Raw genomic sequence first — 24,664 nt, 5'->3', positions numbered from 1 at the left:
AGAAAATGATACACTGTAAAACTGTTGTATGATACCGTTTTATTCGGGATGAAATAATTCAGACTTTTGCATTTCTGCCTAAATCACATTACGAAACCTTGCAACACTGCCAAAAGGGGAGCATTTTAGCTGTCAGCTGGATGGGGAGCAAAACTTCATGTCGCTCTCGCTCGCGCAGCAGTCCTCCAAATTTTTTCGATAAACAAAGTGCGGTTTTCGGCGTTGTTCCACGTAAGAGTAATATTTTTCAGGTTTTTTGTACGGTTTCCCCCTTATCAATCCGGTAATAAGAATCTTTGTCTGAAAAAAAAACGGTGGATTCGGGATTCCCAGTAGAACGGCCAACTGAATAAACAATGGTTTGTGGACATAGCGATTACAATCGTGCGTGATGGATTTGAGGATGTGTGTATTGACGTGCCCAAATTGGTGAATCTGCTGCGGTACGAAGGAATCTCCTTTTTGAATGTCGTACGATCTCAGTGTCGTATAATCCAGTGATCTTCCGGTTTGTTGGTTTGACAACGGTATTGAGCAACGGTTCGAAGTGAAATGCGTCCCCGGAAAACGTTTCTTATAGCGGCCATTCTGGTTGGGTGGGTGTTCACGACGTACCTGATCTTTCTGAAGAACTTCAAAGATCCCAGTCCGCATAAGAATCGAGAAATGCTCGAAAAGGTTCGATACCTGGAGCAGAACATTCAAGTGGTCGAAGAGAACCGAGATAAATTGTACCGGGAAATAATCAACATACTTCAAAAAGAGGACAAGACGACCAGCACCGAGACAATTCCACTGGTAGCGAACAATGTGGATTTGGGTGAAATTCCGGCACAAATTGCAGAGACCCCACCGCGACCGGAAGCGGATGTAGCATTAAGTAAACTGCAGCAAAAGTTCATCAACGATGACATCAATAGCCCGGTCATTCCGGTACTGGTGTTTGCCTGTAACCGACTGTCGGTCAACCGGTGCCTGGATGATCTGATTAAGCATCGGCCACGGGCGGATCAGTTCCCGATTATTGTCTCGCAGGACTGTGACGATGAACCCACGCGGAATATGATCTTGTCCTACAAGGACAACGTAACGCTCATCCGCCAGCCGGATCAATCGGACATCACGGTTCTTCCGAAGGAGAAAAAGTACAAGGGTTACTACAAGATTTCCCGCCACTATGGCTGGGCGCTGAAAACGGTGTTCCGGCAAGGTTTCGAGTCGGTCATCATCGTCGAGGACGACCTTAGCATTGCGCCGGACTTTTACGAGTACTTCCTGGGGACGTACCCCATCCTGAAAAAAGACCGCTCATTGTGGTGCATTTCGGCCTGGAACGACAACGGGAAGGAGGGTCTAATCGATGGCGGCGCGGGAGATTTGCTCTACCGGTCGGACTTTTTCCCCGGACTCGGCTGGATGATGACCAAGGAGCTGTGGCAGGAGTTGGCGCCCAAGTGGCCGAAAGCGTGAGTAGCTTCAGTATTGATTTCTGGTGTTGCATTTCAATCACTGTTCGGCATCAGTCGGGGTTACTGCTTTTCAATCGACAGGTGGCACGCAATCGTTGTTTGTTGTATTGAATTTAATTATTTACAGCTGGTAAATTCAATCACAGATTGGTACTTCAGGGTGATGTGAGAAGGAATCGTTTCATTGGAAAAAAATGGGTAATATTGCCAGCAGGGAATTATTTAGCTAGCAGCATGTAATGACAGTAATAGTTTATGTATTACTTCGAAAATCTGAAATACCGGTCATCCTAAAGTAGTTTTGAAGTATCAAGTATCAACTGCATTAACATGTCTAAAAAGTCTAACTCGTTTTGTAAACAAACATTGTTTCTGTCGCTGTAGGGTCTATCTCGATCCACCCACGCATTTGGGGGCCGTTATTAGAAATATCTATCTTCGTTCTTTCTGATAACGGCCCCCAGATGCGTGGGTGGATCGAGATAAGCCCTACAGCGACAGAAACAATGTTTGTTTACAAAACGAGTTATCCTTTAGACATGTTAATGCAGAAATGTTTATTTTTGCAATTCTATGGGAAACATGTTAACGCCTTTACTATAATCTCTGTAAATTGGAAACTAAAATTTACAAACTCATCTCTTATAAGCAATTGTTTGACGGATTCCTACCTTTTTTATGGGTTTTCAGTTGGAACTGCGTGACAGCTTATTTGTCAAGGCTGAACCTGGCTGAACCCGTTATTCAAATTTTATCTCTACCAAGGCCAATGTTTAGAAGGAATAGGGGAATTGTGGGTAAAATGAACAGGGTGGTGTTTTACGGTATTCAGGGTATTTTTGCATATATTAACAATTGGGTTCTATGCAACAACATATACATCGTTGTACTGTGCGGTACCCATATTCTGAACGGTTAACCCTCTAATACCCACATTTTTTGATTTCGATCTAAACATCATATTTCGTCATCTAAAATCGATTTTAACATGTTTTGGAAGATGATTCTTTTTAATTCTCGATTTCGTGAATTTCAGTTTCTGATTTTTCTAATTTTTATTTTTGAACATCCCCACACTTTTATATTTTTCCTGGAAGCCAATTTGGGGAACGGATTTTTTGAGATGAAAACATTTTAAGATTTTATGATTATTGTTGAAATATTATTATTTTAAATTTTTTTCACAGAAAATTTTATTTTCCGTGTAATTTTAGGGAAAATAATTTCAGAGTGTATTCGATTTCCTTAAACTATTAAACAAGGATAGAATGATTTGGGAAAAAATTAAAATATGTTAATTGTAGCGATTCTATACAAAATAAACAATGACTTCTGAAAGGTGACTAAAACATCAATTTTTCAATGATTTAAAAAAAAATGTAAATACGCTTTAAAATACACCAAAAACCATTTTGAGATATACAGAACAGTCCTAAATATCAGCCAAAAATATAAAAATTTTGATTTTCCACGAAACAAAAATTACAAAAATGCTCAAACTATACCCCGTCTAAAGGCGGGATTGGGTATTAGAGGGTTAAGAGAATCTCACAATAAAGGTTGAAATAAATAGAAGTTTTTGTTTCTAGGGATACTGCCCCACAAGAGCATCAAGTTGGTTTGTTTTCTAGCTAAATGTATAAAATAAATTTAATCTCATAATAACTTTCCCTGGCCAAGTTCGCAGGGGTTGACGGTATTAAAGTGAAGGAGTTTCATTTTGATTATTGTAATGTAGTGTTCTTTAGTGAAACATATCACCTTTTTAACACTTTAATGCGCCTCCAACGGTTCATCACGAACCGGCTGCTGCAGATGGAGTATGACTGATCATATGCATCAGACATGCTCGATAAACACGGAGGATCCGCCAGGGCTCAGTAGACTCTATTCCCAAGCAATAGTTTCAAGTTGGTTGGATGGAGAAGGTTTTGATGATCGTTACAAATCCTAATAAAAGTTATACAGGATTTGTGACAGGTTTTGGAACCTTCAACAGCCAGCTGACTTCAAAATGTTGTTTGGGCTCTATTTCCCACGTTTCTCGGTTGATTTTGATTAGTAATTTATTAATGTCATAGTCGCTTTGTCGATTTTTTACCATGTTAGTTGGTCGTATTTTCATTAAATAATGCAATTGAAATAAACCGACGAATTAATAGTGGGAAGGAGATTTGCAGCACTTAATTGTGCTGATAGATTCGAAGCTAACGTGCGAACATTTAAACGCATTGTTGACATCAATGTGTTCGACGTGACATTTCGGACAAAAGCTGACTGCTTTTTATTAACTGAACAACGTTACTTTTGTATGACTAGGTTGACATTTCTAGGCCACGCATGAGAAAATGACATGGTTTATCGAGGTAGGACCGATGGGACAGAACGAATTTGAATATTTTTCATAGTATTTATAGGGGGATGAATACATAATAGTTGACAAGCAATTTTTGTTTTATTACAATCAACTGACCAACTTGGCGAGGCTTGCTTACATAACAACTGACAATAAAGAAACCTGTTTTCCTTGACCTTCTACGCAATTGACATCCGACCAAACACACGTGTTTTCGTTAATCTCCTAGGCATTATTAAGACATGACGTATGTGCATTACGAAACAACTAGCAGGACACAGTTCCAGACGTCTCTTTTTAATAACGACATTTAGCATATTTCCAATAAAACTACACTTCAATAAAGCAAAGACTAAAGCTGCTATGATAGAACAGATCAGAATGACTGAATTGACTATTACCTTGGAGATCTACTTCGAATAACTGACAAATTGACAAGAACCTAACTAAATACATGGACCATACTACAAAAAAAAACAATTGAAAAAAAGAAAAAAGGGGAAACATTTATTAAAACTATTTTTGTTCAACGCAGGCCAAAACAGTGTCGACTTGGGCCACGATATGCCTACGTACTTCTGTGTGTTGAAACAAAAATAGAGGCTCATAGAAGCAAACGTAGGGAAAGGGTGCGGTGTTAGAACATAAGCACAGTGTGCTACCGCCGTAATCACTATGAAAAAAAAAAAAAAATCTCATAACTTCCAGTCCATGATCTAGACGTATTTTTGTTAGTGGACGACGTGTTCCTAATTATGGACACCATAAGAAGCCGTGGTCCTTATTCTGAACACACAGCTTCACTTACTATGTACAAACACATGCACTACGTTCGCAGTTGATTCAAAAACAATACGCTTTGTAACGATTGGACTATAGAGGGGCTCAATAAAATTAACACCTCAACTCTCGATTCAATATTTTGCTTCATTAGAGATAAATCATTTTTGGATCAGCCGACTGTTCAGAATATGGTGCTGTCTATAATATGGTGCTCGCACGGTATCTACTTTTGCTAATATTGGACTTTAAAAACTAACTAAACCACTTTAAAATGATGAAAATATCGAAAATCATGCAAACAATACGGTCTGATGTTAAACTGAGATAATCGTAGTTATGGTCAATTCTTCCATTATTCGCAAATTTCAACATGTGTGATACCATATTCCAATAATTTACTCGTAAAAGAAAATATGAGCCTGTCCATAAACTACGTAGACTCTAAGGGGGGACGGGGAGGTCTGGCCAAAGTCTACGCTCCATACCAATTTTGTATTTGTAATTTTTTGTAATTTTGGAAAATTTTGTATTGTAGCATGCGTTTGTGAACCACTGTTAAGCCAAAATCATAAACGATAACCATAGTCTAAAGGCCATCCGCCTTGGACCTATCAATGTACTCAAAATGCATAGCAAAGTAATTACAACCATATGTGACGACAAAAACAAACCCATCGCTATTCTCCTTTCTTCCGTACCCCTCCGCGTGCGGTCCGTACCCAAGCGCATTCGAAACGAAAGGTTTCAAATTGCACAATCGTGTAGGTCCAGCAAGTGCGCCTAAAATGCACTGACCTAACAATTTACATGCTAGGGCAATCACTCCAGTCGTCTCCCTTTAGCATATGTAAGATATAGGATAGGAATAATTCTGTCAGCCTATATAAGCCAAAAGGAAATCAATAAACAAAACAATCTTTGACTGGAAGCTAACTCTGGCAGTCTTTCGGCCCGAACTGGAGGTTACTTTTTCAAAGCCCTCCTGAGTTCGGTTACCGACTTAACTAATAGAGAAAGCCTTCTCCAACAAAGGCACGGCGCCCAACACAGTATGAACAAAAGTGTACGAGGGGGGAGGGGGGGGGGGTCTGGGATGGCCGAAAAAAGTTTACGTAGTTTATGAACAGCGCCTATTTAGTGAAGAAAAAATAGGTATTGTTTTTACTAAAGTTTTATAAGTAACTTTAAAACAAACAGAGCTTGGGGGTAAAATGAATAGTTGGTTCCAACTTTACTGAATACTTTACGGTATACTGGAATGTCCAACGCATTGTAGTAATGAATGAGTGTAATCCAAAGTAGGTAATGACTTAGGGTTTGACTTGTTGAACATTGTAAAACACTGACATTCAATAAACAACCTCCAAAATGAAAAGAAGTGTATTCTTCAATTCAGAATTGGGGTACCAACAAACCCTACGATGAGTATGAGTAGCCAGAGATCTTCGGATAAGCGTGATTCGGGAAATTTCGGAACTGGATTTCCTTTTTCGGATCAACGGAACTCTATCGAAGTACCATTTTTTTTCTGGAGCTCAATCATCTTTGGGAGGATCCTCTACACACGTTCAGCGGAACATCAACAATTTTCCAGGAGAATCATATCAAGAAATAATACAATCTTTTGGTGGAGATTGTCGGTCATTAACATTGGATGAACTGTTCTTGCTGTTGCCCAGTTATTCAGGAGCCCCGAATGAGAATTTTGAATATTTCGAAAACTTAGCAAGACAAAATTATCAAAGGTACCTTGTTTGTTTAAAGCTTTTTATTGAATTATGAAAATACGATTTTTTCATGGAAAAGCAGTTGTAACTTTGAAAATCGATGAGATACAAACTTGGTGTCTTCGACAAAATTGTGAGTTTTTGGCTGCTATAAAAGTGCCCAGAACAAAGTATTGCGAAAAAATCAACACATAAAATTATATTGAGTAAAACAGATTTTCATATGGAAAGCGGAACAATTTCAGCAAACTCGACTAGTCTTTGTTAGATAGATCGAAGTAACAATGTTGAAAATATTTAAACTTGCTTATAATCTATAATTCGTCAATGAACTCAACTTAAAATGTGGTTTTGGGCTGATTTCCATCAATTTAATTTCAATTTCATCACTTCAATGTATGGATAGTGAAAATGTCAATCACTAGTACATGATTTACAATATCTTATCAACATTGTGCCTAAATGGTGATGACAGTATAAATAAACATTGGTTCTACAATGAAATGGATGACCATTTACCAAGCTACTTTGATCTATCTAACAAAGACGAGTTGAATTTGCTTGAAATGTGTCATTTTTCATATGAAAATCTGTTTTTACTCAATATAATTTTATGTGTTGATTTTTTCGCAATACTTTCAGGGTGTCTACTACCTGGAAAAACCTGGAAAACCTGCAATTATCAGGGAATTTCATTTACCCTGGAAAAAACCTGGAATTATCAGGGAATTCCGGAGTCAATCAGGGAATTTTTGGTGGAAAGCAATTTCCAAAGAAACCAGTTTGAACTAGATCAAAATAAATTTTATAAATAAATTCTGGTGAACTTATATGGAACCATTGCTTACATTTGTTGAATAAGATTCTTCAGAATTCATGGAGTTTTTTATTGGTTTTATTACGGTTTAAAAATTCATGTAGTTGATTTTGATAGATCTTGGAGGGGAATAGGCGTCCGAAGCTTGGGAGAAATTTCTAGCAGTTCTTCAATGGCTTCAAGAGATGATCCAGCTTAGGGCTGAAAATCTCTAAAATAAAGTACACGTAGAAAAATTACGCCTATTTGAAACAATAAAACGCATGGTTGATTTTCAAACTGATAATTTACTTACTCCAAAGTTATATTTCTTTATTCCTACTTAGTGTTTATCGATTAAAACAACATATAACCATCATTCCATATATTTAACGTTAGAAACTTCATTTGTTTCTACAAATTGGGGATCGCAAACAGGGCTTGGAAGGACTCACACATCTTTAAAATTCTTACCCAAACTTCGCCACAACGAGGAAGGTGTAGCAAATCCATCACCGCAACTTCTAAGTACAGTCTTGGCCGTGATGGATAACGCGCAGGTACTCAAAACAGCATCCACAAAATGTTGGTCGGTTTCACCTTTTTGTCTGTTTTTAATTCGTTTTACTTTCCATCCGCTTGTCGAGTGTCTAAAAATAGATTTCCGAGCAGCCGCAGGAGCTGCCGTCACCAACACAATCACATTCCGGATTTGTTAGTTGCAAAATTGCTGTCGTTTGAAACAATCCATTATTTTATGTTGAAACTACAAAATCTCAGTGTGGCATTAGAAACTGTCAAAAATTTTGGTAAATAAAAATATTTGTGTTATCAAACAATTGAACAGTTTAGTTTAAACTAGAAATCAGTTTGTTGCTATAGCAAACTGAAAAATCGGTTGATTTGAACTGGAATTGAATTGTGTTTACAATTTATTTCTCTGCGTGTATAATATTATTAATAATAATTAATAGCTTTATTTTGCAATTAAGCTGAAATGCTTCAAGATTTATTTTTTGATTTCTGGTGTATCTTAGAAAATTTCTACAAGGAAATTCCAGAATCTTAAAAAAAAAATCTCGCAGAATTTTCTTAAGCATTTGTTTCTTTGATCGATGACTTCTAACAGAAATCATTAAGACGTTTTCTGAAATAGCTAGATAAAAAAATCCGTATAACAAATAATTCAGCAACAAATTTTGAAAACGACGTATAATCAATGCTACACCATTGATTATACGTCGTTTTCAAAATTTGTTACTGAATTGAAATATGAAGCTAGAAATAAATCTGACAGTACTCCAATCTAAAAAAAAAATTAAGGTTCAGAAGTTCCGGAAAATAGTCTGATGGAAATCTGAACATATCTGTACCAGAAAAAACATCTAAAAAGAGTGAGGATTTTAGTCGTGTGCTTAAAAATGGCTGACGTGATTGCTTGAATAATTTCTAATAGACTCTTTGGGTACAAACCTTGAGGAAATTTTTAGAAATTCACCTAGGCAAATTTGTACAGGACCTTCTGGAAATATTTCTAAGGAACCCCTGCAAGAATACCGTACAAATCCCTGATCATTGTTAAATTATTTTTTAACAAATCCCCTACAAGGAATGGTTGGTAAAACTTCTGGCAAATAATGTGGCTGAACCAATGAGGAGCTTCCCAAAATGTTAGATTGTCTAGGAGTTGTTTTAAATAGTATGTAGTTTAGAAGTTTTTTTCCTGAAAATATTAGAAAAAAATATGAACTGATGGAGTTTAGAACACTTAGAAGCGAATTCTTAAAAGACATGCCTGTATAGACTTTTCGAATAATTTTTGGAATCAGACTTGCCAAGATTTTTTTCAAGAATGTCGACAGTAAAAATCCCATAAAGTTTCTAAAGAAATGTTGCAAATTTTCATTATTTCAATTTAGAATTTTCAGAATTCAAAATATTTGTCAAAATTTCTTTAAGATTCTCACCAATATCCTAATGAATTAAAATAAAAATATCTCTATTAATTGACAAAAAAAAAACAATTACACTTATGCATTAAATTTAATTTGAAATCCTATGGTAACTTATTTCGGAATTCGGAAATATTTTTGGAGCTGCTCCATTTCTGCCAGAAGTTAAACCAGAAATAAATCTACTAATGCCGCCACAAATTTCTTCTAACACAATTCGCCAAATTCTTCTCTGTCGTGTATATGGCAAATTTGATGGTTCGTTCAATTTATTTCTGTTAGTAGTTATTATTTCTGAACCTGGAATTATTTTCTGAGACCTGGAAAAAACCTGGAAAAATCAGGGAATTTTATTTTCGTAAGTGAGTAGACACCCTGACTTTGTTCTGGGCACTTTTACCTACCTTGATACCTTGTTGGCTACAAAGTAACTTTACTCCAATGCCGAGCGTATAGTAGAGCACCATCTTCGTCGGTCTTGGGCGATGTTCCTCCAGTTTCCCCGAACGTGTAGAAATCGTCTTCTTCAACCGCGTGCAGCCAGCGAGTTCGCGGCCGCCCACGAAGTCGCCTACCTCTACCGGGTTCTCTGCTGAATATTGTTTTTGCTATTCTTTCTTCCGACATTCGCACTACGTGTCCAGCCCACTGAAGTCTGCCGTATTTTATACGTTTCACAATATTCGCATCTTCGTACACTTGGTACAACTCGTGATTCATGCGTCTGCGCCACACTCCATTTTCTTGTTTCCCACCGAGAATTGTCCGCAGCACTTTGCGCTCAAAAACTCCAAAAGCTTTTCGGTCTACCTCCTTTAACGTCCACGCTTCGTGACGTAGAGGGCAACCGGAAGAATCAGCGTCTTATACAGAGCGAATTTTGTTTGCGTTTGCAAGTTACGGGACCTAAGCTGGCTACGCAATCCGTAAAAGGCTCTATTCGCAGCTGCAATACGCCTTTTCACTTCACGGGAAACGTCATTGTCACATGTCACAAGTGTTCCAAGATAAACAAATTCTTCAACAACTTCAAACACTTCCCCATCAATCACTACCTCAGCACTAACACCTCTAGGCCTGCTTCTGTCTCTACCCGCTATCATGTACTTCGTCTTGGTAGAGTTAATCGTCAAGCCTATCCTCGCTGTCTCTCTCTTCAAAGGAGCATAAGCTTCCTCCACTGCCCTACGATCGATGCCGATGAGATCAATATCGTTATCAAAACCGATGAGCATGTGCGACCGAGTGATGATAGAGCCATTCCTCTGCACGCCTGACCTCCTAATCGCTCCTTCGAGTGCAATGTTGAACAATAAATTTGAAAGAGCATCCCCCTGCTTCAATCCATCCAAGGTCACAAACGACGTAGACACTTCGTCCGCGATCCGAATACTTGATTTTGATCCATCCAGCGTTGCGCGTATCAGCCTAATTAGTTTCGCCGGAAAACCATGTTCTGACATTATCTGCCAAAGCTCATTTCTTTTCACTGAATCGTACGCTGCTTTAAAAACAATGAACAGATGGTGAGTCTGCAAGTTATATTCCCGAAATTTATCTAGGATCATCCGCAGGGTAAACATTTGATCCGTCGTTGATCGGTCCTCACGAAAACCAGCCTGGTATTCGCCGACGAAGGACTCCTCAAGAGGTCGCAGTCTGTTGAACAGGACACGCGACAGTATCTTATACGCCGAATTTAAATGGGTAATCCCTCTGTAATTGGCACACTCCAGTCTGTGCCCTTTCTTGTAGATTGGGCATATGAGGCCATCCAACCAACTAGTGGGCAATTCTTCATCCTCCCAAATCTTTATAATAATCTGATGGATTGATTGATGTAGCTGCTCGCTTCCGTGCTTAAGAAGTTCGACCGGGATCTCGTCCTTCCCAGCAGCCTTGCTGTTTTTCAGCTCCATAAGGGCCTTTGTAACCTCATCCAGTGTTGGTGGTTCCACTGCTTGACTGTCATCCATTATGTTAATCCTGTTTCTGGGTGCTCCTTCGCTCAGGGCACTTTTATAGCATCTAAAAACTCACAATTTTGTCGAAGACGCCAAGTTTGTATCTCATCGATTTTCAAAGTTACAACTGCTTTTCCATGAAAAAAATCGTATTTTCAAAATTCAATAAAAAGCTTTAAACAAAAAAGGTACATACAGTTTTTTCACCATAAAAAGAACAGAGTACGATCTTTCCAATGCAACCGGGAGATTGAAAATCCATTTGCTCCTTTTTGAGATATGACATTTTGAAAAAAAAAGTGAATTTTCGAAGAAAAATACCAATATCTTCTTAACTATGAGAGTTAGAACTTTGAGCTCTTTGGAAAAAATATGCGTCGTTGATAGTTCTAAAAGTGTTCGGAACAAAGTGTTTACGAGAAACGAACGAATTAAAAGTTATTTCAGGAAAACTAAAATTCATGGATCACCCTAACATGAATCTTTTAAAAAATTATAAGTTAGGAACCATAAGAGATAGAATAATGGTTTCTTCGGCAAACTTGCTCCAAATAAGTTCTTTTACAACTTTGTAGAACATTTTGTGAACGTACATAAAACTATTAAAAAGCAGATGTTTGGATCAGCGAAACTAGAGGGACCACCCTAATTTCACAATAATGAGAAAAAAGGTCAAAAAATAAGAAGAAAGTTTCCCAAAGACACCATGTATCGAAAACTTATGGTTTAGGCACAAACATTTTTGTCTTCGTAAATACGGCTCTGGACTAGGGCAGTTCAGACTTCAAAAATAATAAAAACTCAAAGCTCCCATATGTTCATTACAATCCTTGGTGCAAAACTAGAGTCCTGTCAAATTTTCAGCCATTTCGGTGGTGATTTAATGGTGGCCCAAGAGCAAAATAGGTTTGCATGGGAATTACTATGGAGAATTTTCAAAAAAAGTTCTCCTCATTGTAGAGCATCCACACATGGATAAAGTCATAGGGTCAAAGCCAAATTGAATTCTTCAGATCTCAATGATGAATGTTGCCGAAGACCGCAACTCGTTTTGACTCACGAGTCAAAAGTTATTAATCAACATTCATCCATGCATGCTTGAACAGAAGACCACAGCTCGACCGACACGCTTGACACGCAATCATAGTATGCGTGTCAGCTTCTAGCACACCTTGCAGGACATCGTGTAAGAAGATGCCCATGCGAGTTAGAATTTGTTTAATATCTTTTTTGCCGATTGTCGAAATAAGTTCCGGTCTTCGGCAACATTCATCATTGAGATCTGAAGAATTCAATTTGGCTTTGACCCTATGACTTTATCCATGTGTGGATGCTCTACAACGTGGAGAACTTTTTTTGAAAATTCTCCATAGTAATTCCCATACAAACCTATTTTGCTCTTGGGCTACCATTAAATCACCACCGAAATGGCTGAAAATTTGACAGGACTCTAGTTTTGCACCAAGGATTGTAATGAACATATGGGAGCATTGAATTTCCAACATGTTTGAAATCTGAACTGCCCTACTCTGGACCCATTGTGCAATGCGTTTTAAGTATTAAGCTTTGAAAAGATGTCTATATTGTAGGTTGATATTTTAGAAGTTAATTTAATAATTCGATCTCATAGCCGTTTATCTAATCATTTTTGCCTAGTTTCAATCTAAGCCCTAGACTAACAACCTTCGCCAATTTAATATTCTTCCAGTTTTTGGGACGACTGGATACGACAACCAGAGCAGCGAAAAGAAAGAGCTTGTATCCGACCAGAACTGCCTCGTACACGAACTTTCGGGAAGGTTGGAGTATCAAAGTGAGTAGAATATTTGTAAGTACCCAAACAATAGTTGTCATATAATGTTTGCTGTTGTTTTCAGTGGCCTATTCTTTGATAAACACCTTAAGTATATAAAACTCAGTGAAGATTTTGTCAGCTTTACGAAAATGAATCTTACGTATTTGCAAAAGGTAATTTTGAAGTCGTTGTTTAAATCACTGTTTGTCCAATATTATCTTAATTTGTGCGGATCTTATTTCCTAGAGTATCTACGATGAGATATTCTTGAAGGCTGTCTATCAAAGTCCGGTAGTGACTTTGGATGAACTGAAACGTGGACTTGTGACTACAAAAGAACCAGTGCGAATAACCTATCTAACCAAAGAGCAGTACAAACGAGCGACGAAGAGTTTAGGACTGATGGACGATTTTAAGGTAAAGGCTTTTGTAACTTCAACAGAAAAGGGTCTCCATAGATTTTCTCGTTTTTTTAGAGTGGTGTCCCACGCACTGCTTATCGCGGTGTAGTATCATTCTTCTACAATGGGCAGCGAGTCTATTTGGCACCGAACACCAACTGGAAAGGGTACGATTTAACCTGGAGTTAACAGCAACGGATAGTCTACTACCAGCAACGTTCAAGTTTTAGTCTATTTTTAAGCAATCTTTTGAAGTTAATTTAAACTTTGCTAAAATATAAAAAAAAAACTACCGGCTTGAGGTAGCCGAACCAATCAAGCATTTCCCCACAGCTACTACAGTGCTAAAAATTAACAGACTGAAAACTATTGATGTTCCCTGAAGGAAATGCGATGCTCAAGATAGGCCTCGACAACACAGATTGCCAACACTGTTACAATATCCCATCCCGGCCCGGCAAAAGATAGCAGCATCACACTAACTTTCATTCCTGTTTATGATTTTTTTTATTAAAATTACGTTTTCTTTTGAAAATACTTAAGTTGTTTCGGTAACACCGTGTTCCAATAAAAAACTTTTTATGTTACCTTATGCAATTTGTAAGTCTCTATGAGAGTATTTCGGAAACACTCCTAGAACATCAAATTATGCACTGCTAAAATTCTGCCTTTGTATAAGTACCTACGGTTAATCCAATCGTTTTTCATCGGATTTTTAATCACTTTTATGTTTTAGTACACATTTTAAGATTTTTTTTATAGACTTAGATGTCTATAAAATGAAGAAATTGCAAAGATATCATTACTATTGAGACTTTCGGCTTTCATTTCTAAACTTGTAGAAACGTTTTCTATTTTATACGGTATTTTAGGAAAAAATACTAAAATTATGCCTATGGTGAATATGCACCAAAATCATAAACCATAAAGAATATTTATTTTGGGGTATTCAGGGACTGCTAATGAGTATGACTTTGATGATTTCGAAGGAGTCTTCACTTAGTTAAATACCAAAATTTTGAAAATAAATTAAAATAATTGAAATTGTTTCTACTTGGAGAAAAAAAATTTAAATTAAAATAAATTTAATCATATTTATATACATACCTACCTACCCATTTTTTCCAAAACAACACAAAAAATAAACTAATAATAGGAGACATAACAGCAGTGACAAAGGTTGCAGAAAAAGTTTTTTCAGTGTAACATAGGATAATTTCTGTACCAAGTACCTAGTTTATTCCCTTTACTCTAAGTTTGACCTGTTACCACCGCACCGGCAAATCGATAAAACACATATGCAGTGTCTCGATTTTCGATTATCGCCTCGTCGGTGTTTATGTATTTAGACGCTGTCCATAAACTACGTAGACTTTTTTTCGGCCATCTCAGACCCCCCCTCCCCCCTCGTAGACTTTTGTTCATACAACATTTTCAAAATTTGTATGGAGCGTAGACTTTGGCCAGACCCCCCCCCCCCCCCCCCCCCCTAAGAGTCTACGTAGTTTATGGACAGGCCCTATGTATCACGCGCGTGATTTGAATGTTAGTTTACTATATGTTGGTCGGGTACAAGCATCATAGGTTTAGATTTTAATTTATTTTACCGAAGACATGTTGAACCAGTAACAAGCAACTACACCTGAGAAGCTACGCTAAATCAATGCAGCAATTGATTAAAAATGATTTATAGGATGATTTTGTTTTGAATTTGATACTAGTCAAAACGTTTATCGGACATCTTTTGAAATGCCAGTATCTTGATTATAAAAAAAAATGAATGGCATTTAAATTATGTGTTTTATAAAAGAGAAAAGAAGGAGAAAGCAATACTGTAAGGATATATTGTTTTAAAAAAAAGAACAGACACTGTCTAGAGATCGCAAGAATGAGCCAAATCTGAAAAACACCTAACCCAACACTATACTTCTTGAATTAAAATGCTCATATCTCATCCAGACCCACGTGAGTTATTCCATCACAATCATACTAACATAAGAAAAAAAAACCTGTATGTATAAAATTCCATGGTTCACCTGCTACCTGTTTCATAAAAGAACAATGCACAAAAAAATAACAAAACTATGAAAATGAAGAAGATCTCAGAATGGTTTTGGTGGTGAATTTCTAACTGTAGCAAAGGAGAACATTATGATACACTATAACATTGAAAGTAATAAGGATATAAAATAAAATTATATATTCGCCTGTGATTGGCAGTGATACTGTACACGTTCAGGATAAGTTTAGTTTTACCGACCTAAAAAATGAAGACTCCCTATTCGTGTAAGCGTTTTTTTTCTGAAAAACGTCCCTGAACTTTTTCAACTGAAATATTGGAACATTGATTTATCTACCATACGCCGTGCACATATAACCGCTCTATAGTAGATCACTATCTTTAGTAGCGCACCATCTTCGTCATAGAGATGGTCGGGTTTCGGGCTTTCAAACCTAAAAACCCTACCCAAATCCGACGGGCACTGGTCGGGTTGGGGCTTGAAAATTTCGGATTTGGGTCGGGTTGGGTTTGCATAACGTAGGGTTCAAGTCGGGTTGGTTTATTCTTTATACCATCAGGCTTATTCTGCGCGGCGTGTGAGGTGAGACGAGTCGAATGAGGTGACAAAAGTCGACTCGCCCCCATTTGATTTACATTAGTCGTCTCACGTCACGTGAGACGAAACCGTTCGTCTCACCTCACACGCCGCGCAGAATAAGCCTGCATTTAACCTATTGCCCGTTGCGAAGTTTTACAGATTCCGACGCAAATAAATGATAAGGCTCATTTTCAGCGTAGGTGCATATTAAAAGTTTGTAAACAATGCAAAACTATCACCAAATGTGTACCTAACAACGCAGCGTAAAATATTCACCAGGACGCGGTCTGTTTTTATATCTGTGGGCCCACGCAATAAAAATCCACGCAACTAATTTTCGCTCAGGAGTCTAAACAGGTGGAATCTCCGCAATAATTTACAGCTCTTTTGTCCACTGGCACTGCGTGAGCGATTCCAATAGGACACTGCATGAAATTCTCTCCTTCTCTTTCACTCTTACAGAAATTTTGTAAACAACAAGGCCAAGAAATGTCAAAAACCCATACAAAATCAAAACAATGCAGTGCCCTATATCGAACTGGTTGCCTTTGCGCTGCTGTCACTTTTCTACCCGATCTATGCACAATGGTCGGAAAAAGATAAAGTTCGGCCAAAACTCTTTTTATGTGTTTAATCGAAGTTATAGGTTGCCTAGATATGCTATATAGTATTTTTAGTACTTAAAAAGGAGTATTCAAAAATAACGTAATTTCAATGATTTCAAAAACGGTGAAAATCAGTAAACCCCATATTTTTTGCGTTGTTTTTTTAAAACACCAATTCGAATTTAAATAAATGATCATCTTTCGATCAATTCCAATCAAGTTTGTTCAAAACGTGTGAAAAATGTGGAAAGATAAATTTTATTTCAGTAAAAAATGGAAAAATAACTTTAAAAATATGAAAAAACATGACTTTTTTAAATAGCTATAATTTGAAAAACTGCAAGTTTCTGCAAAATATTTAAACGTTTTTAGGCAGCTCTAAGCATGATGTTTAAGATGTACTATCCGAAATTGCGGCGACACGTGACGACACCAACCGTTTTTTAACTTAAAAATTGCCAAAATTTCTAAGGTACAATATATGAAAATTTGAAAAGTTTTGTGACATATTAATTTTGCACCATACGTGCATTCAAACAGTCCAATAACAAGCTCTCATATGCTGGATAACTTAAAACACATATTCCATTCTCAAAATATTATTATATTACTTTTTTCGAATAATTCATTTTTCAATTTTATGACTTAGGCCACTTTGGCAGTGAAAATGTCATTGAAATACAAATGCTGGTATGCTTTTAATTAAGAATCATAAAAGTACAATACATTAACTTTGTTATAAGGTGAAAGTTTAAAAATATCAATTTCGTCTTTTGAGAGTTTTGGCCGCCCCTTTGTATGGAGCCCGACCAATGTGCTATGGTAGAATGATGAGCACGAGGATGTTGGTGTGTGGTTCTTGTTCCTTTCCCAGTCCGATTGGGGGTCCCTTATGAGTTTCTGTTAGCCGATATCCAAGTTTCCGGGTCTATTAGAGCATATGCTCAGAAGAGGGTCAGGTGTCAGCTCTCATATGTTCATTACAATCCTTGATGTAAAACTAGATTCCTGTCGAATTTTCAGTCATGTCGGTAATCGGTGGTGATTTAATGGTGGCCCAAAAGCAAAACAGGTTTAGGGGTAGGCGGGGCAATATGGACAACATATGGTTTTGCCAATTTTACCTGGCAAGATGCAGAAAAAGTTAACTTTTTTGATATATGTATCCTTTTTAAGTGTATACTAGCGTGGGTCATCGGAACCGTTTTCTAAGATGTAAGCTTTTTTGGTTCCGTTTCGGGTCCTGAGTATCTGTGCAAAATTTGAGCACGATCGGTTGCGTCTACACTTTGCGCATTGCAATTGAAATTTGTATGGGATTTTGTATGGGAAAACATACTTTTTTTTGCATTTTTGTCATAAGGTGAAAAATTTTATCTGAAACTCTTTAATTGATACTGTGAAATGATAGCCTAGGGTGTTCTGAAAAACTTTGTTCAAGACCGCAAAGTGATCCGATGCTTGTGAAAATAGTTATAACCAACGAACCGCATGCATGTGTTTATGTTTTAACATGTAAAGGAATAACAATAGCAACAAAATCATTCTGTTTCGGCAAGCAATGCCAACGCTATAACTTTTTTCATAAGCATCAGATCACTTCGCAGTCTTCGACAAAGTTTTACAGGACACCCTAGGCTATGTTTTCACTTTATCGGTTACATGACTTTAGAAAAAAAATGAGCTTGTCATGAGAGAAATGCAAAAAAAGTCTGTTTTTTTTTCATGTAAAATCCCATACAAACTTCAAACGCGATGCGCAAAACGTAGGTATAACCGATCGTGTCCAAATTTTGCACACTTATTTGGGTCCTGAAATGGGATCAAAAAAGTTTTGATCTGATGGGATGCCATTCAGGGTGTCTACTCATAACTCAAAATGTAATTCCCTGAGTTTTCCAGGTTTTTCCACATGGAATTTTAAATGTTTATAATTAAAAAAAAACATTTTTTTCAAAAATATTATAAAGGGTGACTTAGGGTATCATCGGCAGATTGGTTCTCTTCGTCATGAGGGATTTATGTCGGCCAAATTGCCTGAAACTTGATCATATTCAGCTTGATTGGGAAGGATTTGAAACCAACTCTGAGTTCAACAGCTGAAACATACACAGAAAAAAATATGTAATTAAAATTCAGCGAGAAATCATGCACATAAAGGGAATGCTAGAGTTAGTGCACTTTTACATGAGATATAATGTAAAATTACATTACCATCGTGTAAATTTCCGCCAACCATCGCGTAAACCATCATGGACTCCAACCGGTTACGTGACTATTAGCGGAAATTTACACGATTGTAACATAATTTTACATTATATCTCATGTAAATATGCACTAACTCTAGCATTCCCTTTATGTGCATGATTTCTCGCTGAATTTTACATGAATATTTTTTTCTGTGTAGGTTTAAAAAACCTATGAAATAGAGAACAAAACTGCAGAAAATACGTAAGTTCCCCTGCTCTTAAAAAATCTTTCAAGATTTCTGAGCGTAATTCCTGGAACTAACTTCCTGGCTTTCCGCAAGATTCTATCACGAGATATCTGTTTGAGTACGTCCCGATATTACTTTCAAAAGTTTTTCGATATACTTCCAGAGATTCTCGCTGGATTCCTCCTGAAGATCCATCCAAAACTATTCAAAGTTTCTTCAAGAATGTCATTGGTTGAGCCTCGTAGCCAAGCGGTTAGAGTCCGGATGAATGAGGGTTCGATTCCCACTCCGAGCGATGAAATTTTTCACGAGAATAGCTTCTTATCCTAGTTCTTATCCGTAGCCACTCCGTGTTAAGTATCGTTCAATCGGTACAGCCGACGGCTGAAGCCAGTGTCCGTGTCTTTTTAGTGGTTTTCCGGGATAGCTATCCAATAGTTTATATCGGGATTTTTACAGATAGTTTTCAGATATTTCTCTTGTTTTCCTCGCGGAACTTCGTCCGTTGCTACTTTCAGGATTCCATGAGGTATTCAGAATTCCTCCTTGGATTTCCTTAATATGTCTTCTCGGGATTACTATTAGCTAGAACTTTTTTCGAGATGTCTCATTTTATATCCGGTTTCTTCTGAAGTTCTCCTGTCGAGATTTCTTAAATAACACTTTGCGGAGTTTTTCGCAAGATTTTGTTTGAATTCCCTCGAATATTCCTCCAGGAACTTCCTATAAGGTATTTCGTAAGTTATCTCAGGAGACATTCTGAGGAAAACCCGTAGAAGAATCCCTGCAATAATTTTCGGAGAAATTCCTAAAAGAGTATCCAGAATCTCGGGATAATTTCTGGTAAAGATTGCTGGAAGAAATTTGAGAATAATGCGGAGAATATCTGTAAAAAAATCTCAGGTGGATCACTACCAGAAATCTGGTACAACTACAAAGAACAGCCTGGCTCTGAAAGAATGCAAGAGAAGAATTCAATGAGAAATATCAGCAATAACTCCTGTGGAAATCCCAGAAGGCACTCTGGAAAAAAATCTTAGGAGAAAGTCCAAGGTACATTCAGAAAAACTCTGAGAAGCATCTCATGACCTACATAGGAAGGAATCTTCTGAGAGAAATTCCAGTAGATACTCCGAGAGAAATCTCAGGTAAAACATCAAAATAAACCTCGCGAAAACTTTTAAGAAACTCCTGTTGGAGACCAGGAAGAACATCTCACAAAATTAGAGAAATCTCTTGAGGAACTCTTGCAGTAAATTCGTGAAAACTCCTTCAGAAAACCTTGGAGGAACTTTAGTAGAAACCACAGAAATAACTCCTTTAGCAACTCTGAAAGAAATTCTGGGAAGGTCTTCTGGGGATTCCTAGGAGGAACACCGGAAGCAATCGCATAAAATTTCCATAAGGAAGGCCGAAAGAAATTCCACGATTTATCCCGAAAGAAATTCTTATAGAGCATTCGGGATAAATTATGGTAGAAATCCTACGAAGATTTCTTTGAGCAAAACACTGGAGGAACTCCGGGAAGAAACAGCATCCCTGTGAAAAACTCCTGGAGAAATCGGTTGGAATTCAGGAATCCTAGAAGGAATCCGGATATATACCTTTCCGAAAAAAAAATCAAAAATAAATACCGAAAAAAAACTTTAAAAATGCGGAAGGAATTTTATATGAAATCCTGATAGATATTCCAGGAGGTATTTCTAAAGAAGTTCCAGAAAGAAACCCTGGCGGAATTTCTGGAAAAATCCTTGTAGCGAAATTTTTACTACCAGGTTTTTATTCATACGACCCAATGTTTTTCCCTGAGTACTCAAGATATTCCCTGAGTATTCCAGGTTTTTCCCTGTTAAATAAAATTCCCTGAGGATTCCCGGTTTTCCAGGTTTTTCCAGGTAGTAGACAGCCTGCCATTGAATTTTTCATTTTTCCATATAAACGATGACCCACTCTAGTGTATATAGCAGCTATTGAACATGACTACAAAAGAATAAATTTGATATGTCTATTTCAAAAAATGTTTCGAAAAATGTTAAATGGTCATGGCCGTCGTCAAGTATACGGAGCAGAATGGACACCCCCTGGGGCAGTATGGATAGCCCTCTGCGGCAGTATGGGTACTAGCGTGGTTCAAAAAATCGTTTTGCTCCACACCGTTTATTCGATTCGTAACCAAATTATATGCCTTCACCAAAAATTTGAGTTCATTTGGTAGAAAATAGAGACTGCACAAGCCCTTCAAAGTTTGTATGGGAATTACTATGGGAAAACGATGTTTTTTATTCAATCGACCGTAGCATTTCCCCAAGTGCCCTAGAGGGTTAGTTGATTCTTGGTACTCTTAGGTCACCAAGGAAAATGGGGAAATACTACGATAGATTGAATGAAAAACATCGTTTTCTCATAATAATTCCCATTCAATCCTTTGAAGGGCTTTTACAGTCTCTATTTTTTACCAAATGAGCACAAATTTTGGGAGAAGGCATATTAATCTGATTAGGAATCGAAAAAGCTAAATTGGACACCACAAGACTTTTGTGAGTTTTGTACATGTTTTACACCTATAACTGTTCCCTGGTTCCACACGTTCGCTTCATAAGCGGATGGCCATGGGTTCGATCCCAGCCCCACACACCAAATTTTTTGAAATGCTTCCAGCACAAAAAAAAAATCAGCAAAATAAATTGCTGAATATCAGCACAACGTTGCTGATCAACTGTCAAAATTGCTGGATGGTTCAGCAAGTTGAAAAATAATTGCTGATATTCAGTAAACTCGTACTGCTGAAAGCAATCAGCACAAAAAAAAAAAATCAGCAAAAATTGGTGAATACCAGCAAACAAAATTTGCAGTGCAGCACTTGCAATTTTTCGTCAGTTGCTCTTCCCCTGAGAGCAGCTGACACCTGACCACCTTCGGAGCATATAGCCATATAGCTCTAACGGACCCGGAATTTGGATATCGCCGAACCGCAACTCATAATGGACGACCCTCATTTGGACTGGAAAAGAAACAGCAGCCCACAGCATCATCGTGCTCATAATAGGCCTTGACAGCGCCGCAGTGCTGCCGCCTGGCGGGAGTCGTATGGCAAACGTGAGAAAAAACGAGACAAAACACGTTTGTTTATACTTCTTCACGCACACGATGACAGATACAAATGGGATTTCCCATTGGAGTGAGTGCATTTTTGCTGCCGTCAGAGCCAATTCTACCGTGGACAGGGTAGAAAAGTGGAAGCAGCACAAAGGCACCAGTTCGATACATGTAGCAGAATTAGAATAGAATACATTTAGGCGCTGTACAAAGAGTAAGTGCAGCGTCAAATTGGAATCGCTCACGTAGTGCCCTAGTGGACAATAGAGCTGTAAATTAGGTTGAGCGATTAAGAATAAAAAAAAACTGTTTCCTGTAGCAAAACGTTTTTTTTTTCGGATGAATAATACATAAAACTAGGTCAATTAGGCTATGTATGCCATCCAGGGATAGGGTGCGACTCAAAACTCTTTGCGTGCCGCACACTCTGCTACGAGACAGCACAACAAACTAGAAGGAGACGAGTACGCGCAATCGGTTGTGTGTTGCTCGCTTACTTTGCCGCGCGCTGGAGCTCTGCTGTCTCTCACGCTCTGTCGTATGCACTCTCTCGGTGCTTGTCTCCGTGCTTGGCACTTGGCTTGATACTACGCACGATTGGAAAAATTTCGAATTAAACGACCCATCACTTGTCAACCCTTGACAAGCTTAACAACTTTGCCGAAACACAAACTCTTCAATTAATTTATTAATTGATTTTTTCTGTTTGGAGACAAGCGCAGTCCCAAGCACCGTGCATTACTCCCTGCGCCGTAGAGCTAGTGCTGCGATTGTCTCTCGCACAATTACGAAAGCTCTCACTCATACGTCTCTTGTCTCTCGGCAAAACGGGAGACGAGCACTTGCGATTGTGTGAAGCACACGCTTTTTTCGCACCGCACGGTGCATGCCGCCAATCCCTGATGCCATCAGTAATCTCACGCTCTCATATTCATCTTATTCTAAAACAAGCGATTATGACACCGATTGATTCCGTTCTTTTTGTTTTTATGGGTGCTCACTTCTAACAAAAAAAATACAAAAATAAGAACATAGACTTTATAGTTGGTCGTACTCGCGTTCCAGCCCCGCGTAAAATGCGTCTTTGTCATCATCAGTGCTTCCGGAGTGAGGGCTGTGCACGTTTATTATGCTCAAGTTGAAGAATCGTCCCTTGATTCTCAACCTGCACATTTTTTCGTCGATCAGCCACCAACCGATCACGCGCCTCTGCATGTCGTCCATCACCAGGGCCGGATCTAAAGGGGGGTAGGCCAGGGCCCTGGGCCCCCACATTTTAGGGGCCCCCACAAAAACCATTTTTGCTTGCTACACATATACTTTATTTTTCATTTTTCTCGAGCACTGTTCAAAAACAAAGAAAATCTTTTCTGTTTATCGCATTTGTACCCGGGCCCCACAACCCTTAATCCGGTCCTGTTCATCGCTATAAAAGCTGTTCCCAGCTCATGTGTGTTATCGCAATTCTGGTAGATGGTATTGATTACTTCTATGGTAGATGATTACTTCTAAATGTTCGCGCCATAGATCCTATCCAACACACCTCCGGCAGCGCTACGATTCCGCACCCACGGTACTTCAGTATATCAGCGAGTATGCGGGTGCTCCCGATGAAGTTGAGAGATTTGCAGTTCCACGTACCGAGCATTGGAAGGCATGTTTTAAAGTTTTACAATATTTATTTAAACATGTTTTAAAGTTTTACAGTATTTTTTGAAGTAGCTTAACACCAGAGCGATAACAAAATTTTTAATCATGATTAATCATTGATGATTAAAATTCTAATTTCGGTGATTATTGATTATGATTAATGATTAATTTGATTTTTAGGATGATTAAAGATTATGAATAATGATTAAAATTGGTTTTATCTGTGATTATTGATTATGATTATTGATTAAAAACGGATCATCAATTAAAAATCATGATTAATCATGATTAATCAATCACAAAAACTGGAAATGATTAAAAGGTTTTTGCTGTTGAAAATATTTTTGAAGTTTCAAAAGTAAATGTTATTTTGTCTGGGAGATTTTTGAAAAAAAGAATTACACTTAGAACAGCATTTGAACCAATTCAAGTTGGATAATATATTTTATATGGTGAATCATTTTTGGTAATGAATGATTAATGATTGATTAATTCTTTTTCCTTATGATTATGATTACTGATTAATGATTAAATTGCAAAATCAGTGTGATTAAGATTAATGATTAATGATTAAATATGAAATTTTAGTGATTATGATTAGTGATTTTTGATTAATCTTAATCATTAATCATTAATCATGATTAAATTTATGATTAATCGTTAACGCTCTGCTTAACACATACTCATAGGGCCAGTACTTGTTTTAAAAATATAAAACATGTAACGTTTTAACAAGAGAATTATTCAAGAAAGATCGAAAATTCTGGTCAATGTTACCCCTGATTACCTTTTTTTCTGATTGCAGAAATAAGTTCCGGTTTTCGGCAATATTCATCATTGAAATTTAAAGAATCCATTTGACTTTGACCCTATCACTGTATCCTTGTATAAATGTTCCACAGTGCGAAGAAGCTTTTACCTTTTTTATGTAAATTCTCCATTGTATTCCCCATATGAACCTATTCTGCGAGACACCATCAAATCACCACCGAAATGTCCCGTAACGTGGGTAGATCACCTTGCAATGGTGCGT

General features: G+C 37.6%; 1 protein-coding gene across 1 annotated transcript; it reads left to right on the top strand.

Annotated features, from left to right (window-relative positions):
- The first annotated feature begins 145 nt into the window (after positions 1 to 145).
- LOC109399522 (alpha-1,3-mannosyl-glycoprotein 2-beta-N-acetylglucosaminyltransferase) lies at positions 146 to 15,473 on the top strand. Its single transcript, XM_019671972.3, has 5 exons — positions 146 to 1,466; positions 12,756 to 12,860; positions 12,925 to 13,015; positions 13,089 to 13,259; positions 13,319 to 15,473. The coding sequence occupies exons 1-5, from the start codon at positions 553 to 555 to the stop codon at positions 13,430 to 13,432; spliced, it is 1,395 nt and encodes a 464-aa protein (XP_019527517.3). The 5' UTR covers positions 146 to 552; the 3' UTR covers positions 13,433 to 15,473.
- The last annotated feature ends 9,191 nt before the right edge of the window (positions 15,474 to 24,664 follow it).

Source organism: Aedes albopictus, chromosome 2 (genome assembly GCF_035046485.1).
Source record: "Aedes albopictus strain Foshan chromosome 2, AalbF5, whole genome shotgun sequence".
In the NCBI taxonomy this organism is placed as follows: Eukaryota; Metazoa; Arthropoda; class Insecta; order Diptera; family Culicidae; genus Aedes; species Aedes albopictus.
Note: the sequence above shows the minus strand (reverse complement) of the source record. Positions and strands in the feature narration are given on the sequence as shown.

Coding starts and splice junctions, on each gene's coding strand:
- LOC109399522 (XM_019671972.3), top strand. CDS start 553: ATGCGTCCCCGGAAAACGTTTCTTATAGCGGCCATTCTGGTTGGGTGG. Junction 1,467..12,755: donor GCGCCCAAGTGGCCGAAAGC/GTGAGTAGCTTC, acceptor ATATTCTTCCAG/TTTTTGGGACGACTGGATAC. Junction 12,861..12,924: donor GGGAAGGTTGGAGTATCAAA/GTGAGTAGAATA, acceptor TGTTGTTTTCAG/TGGCCTATTCTTTGATAAAC.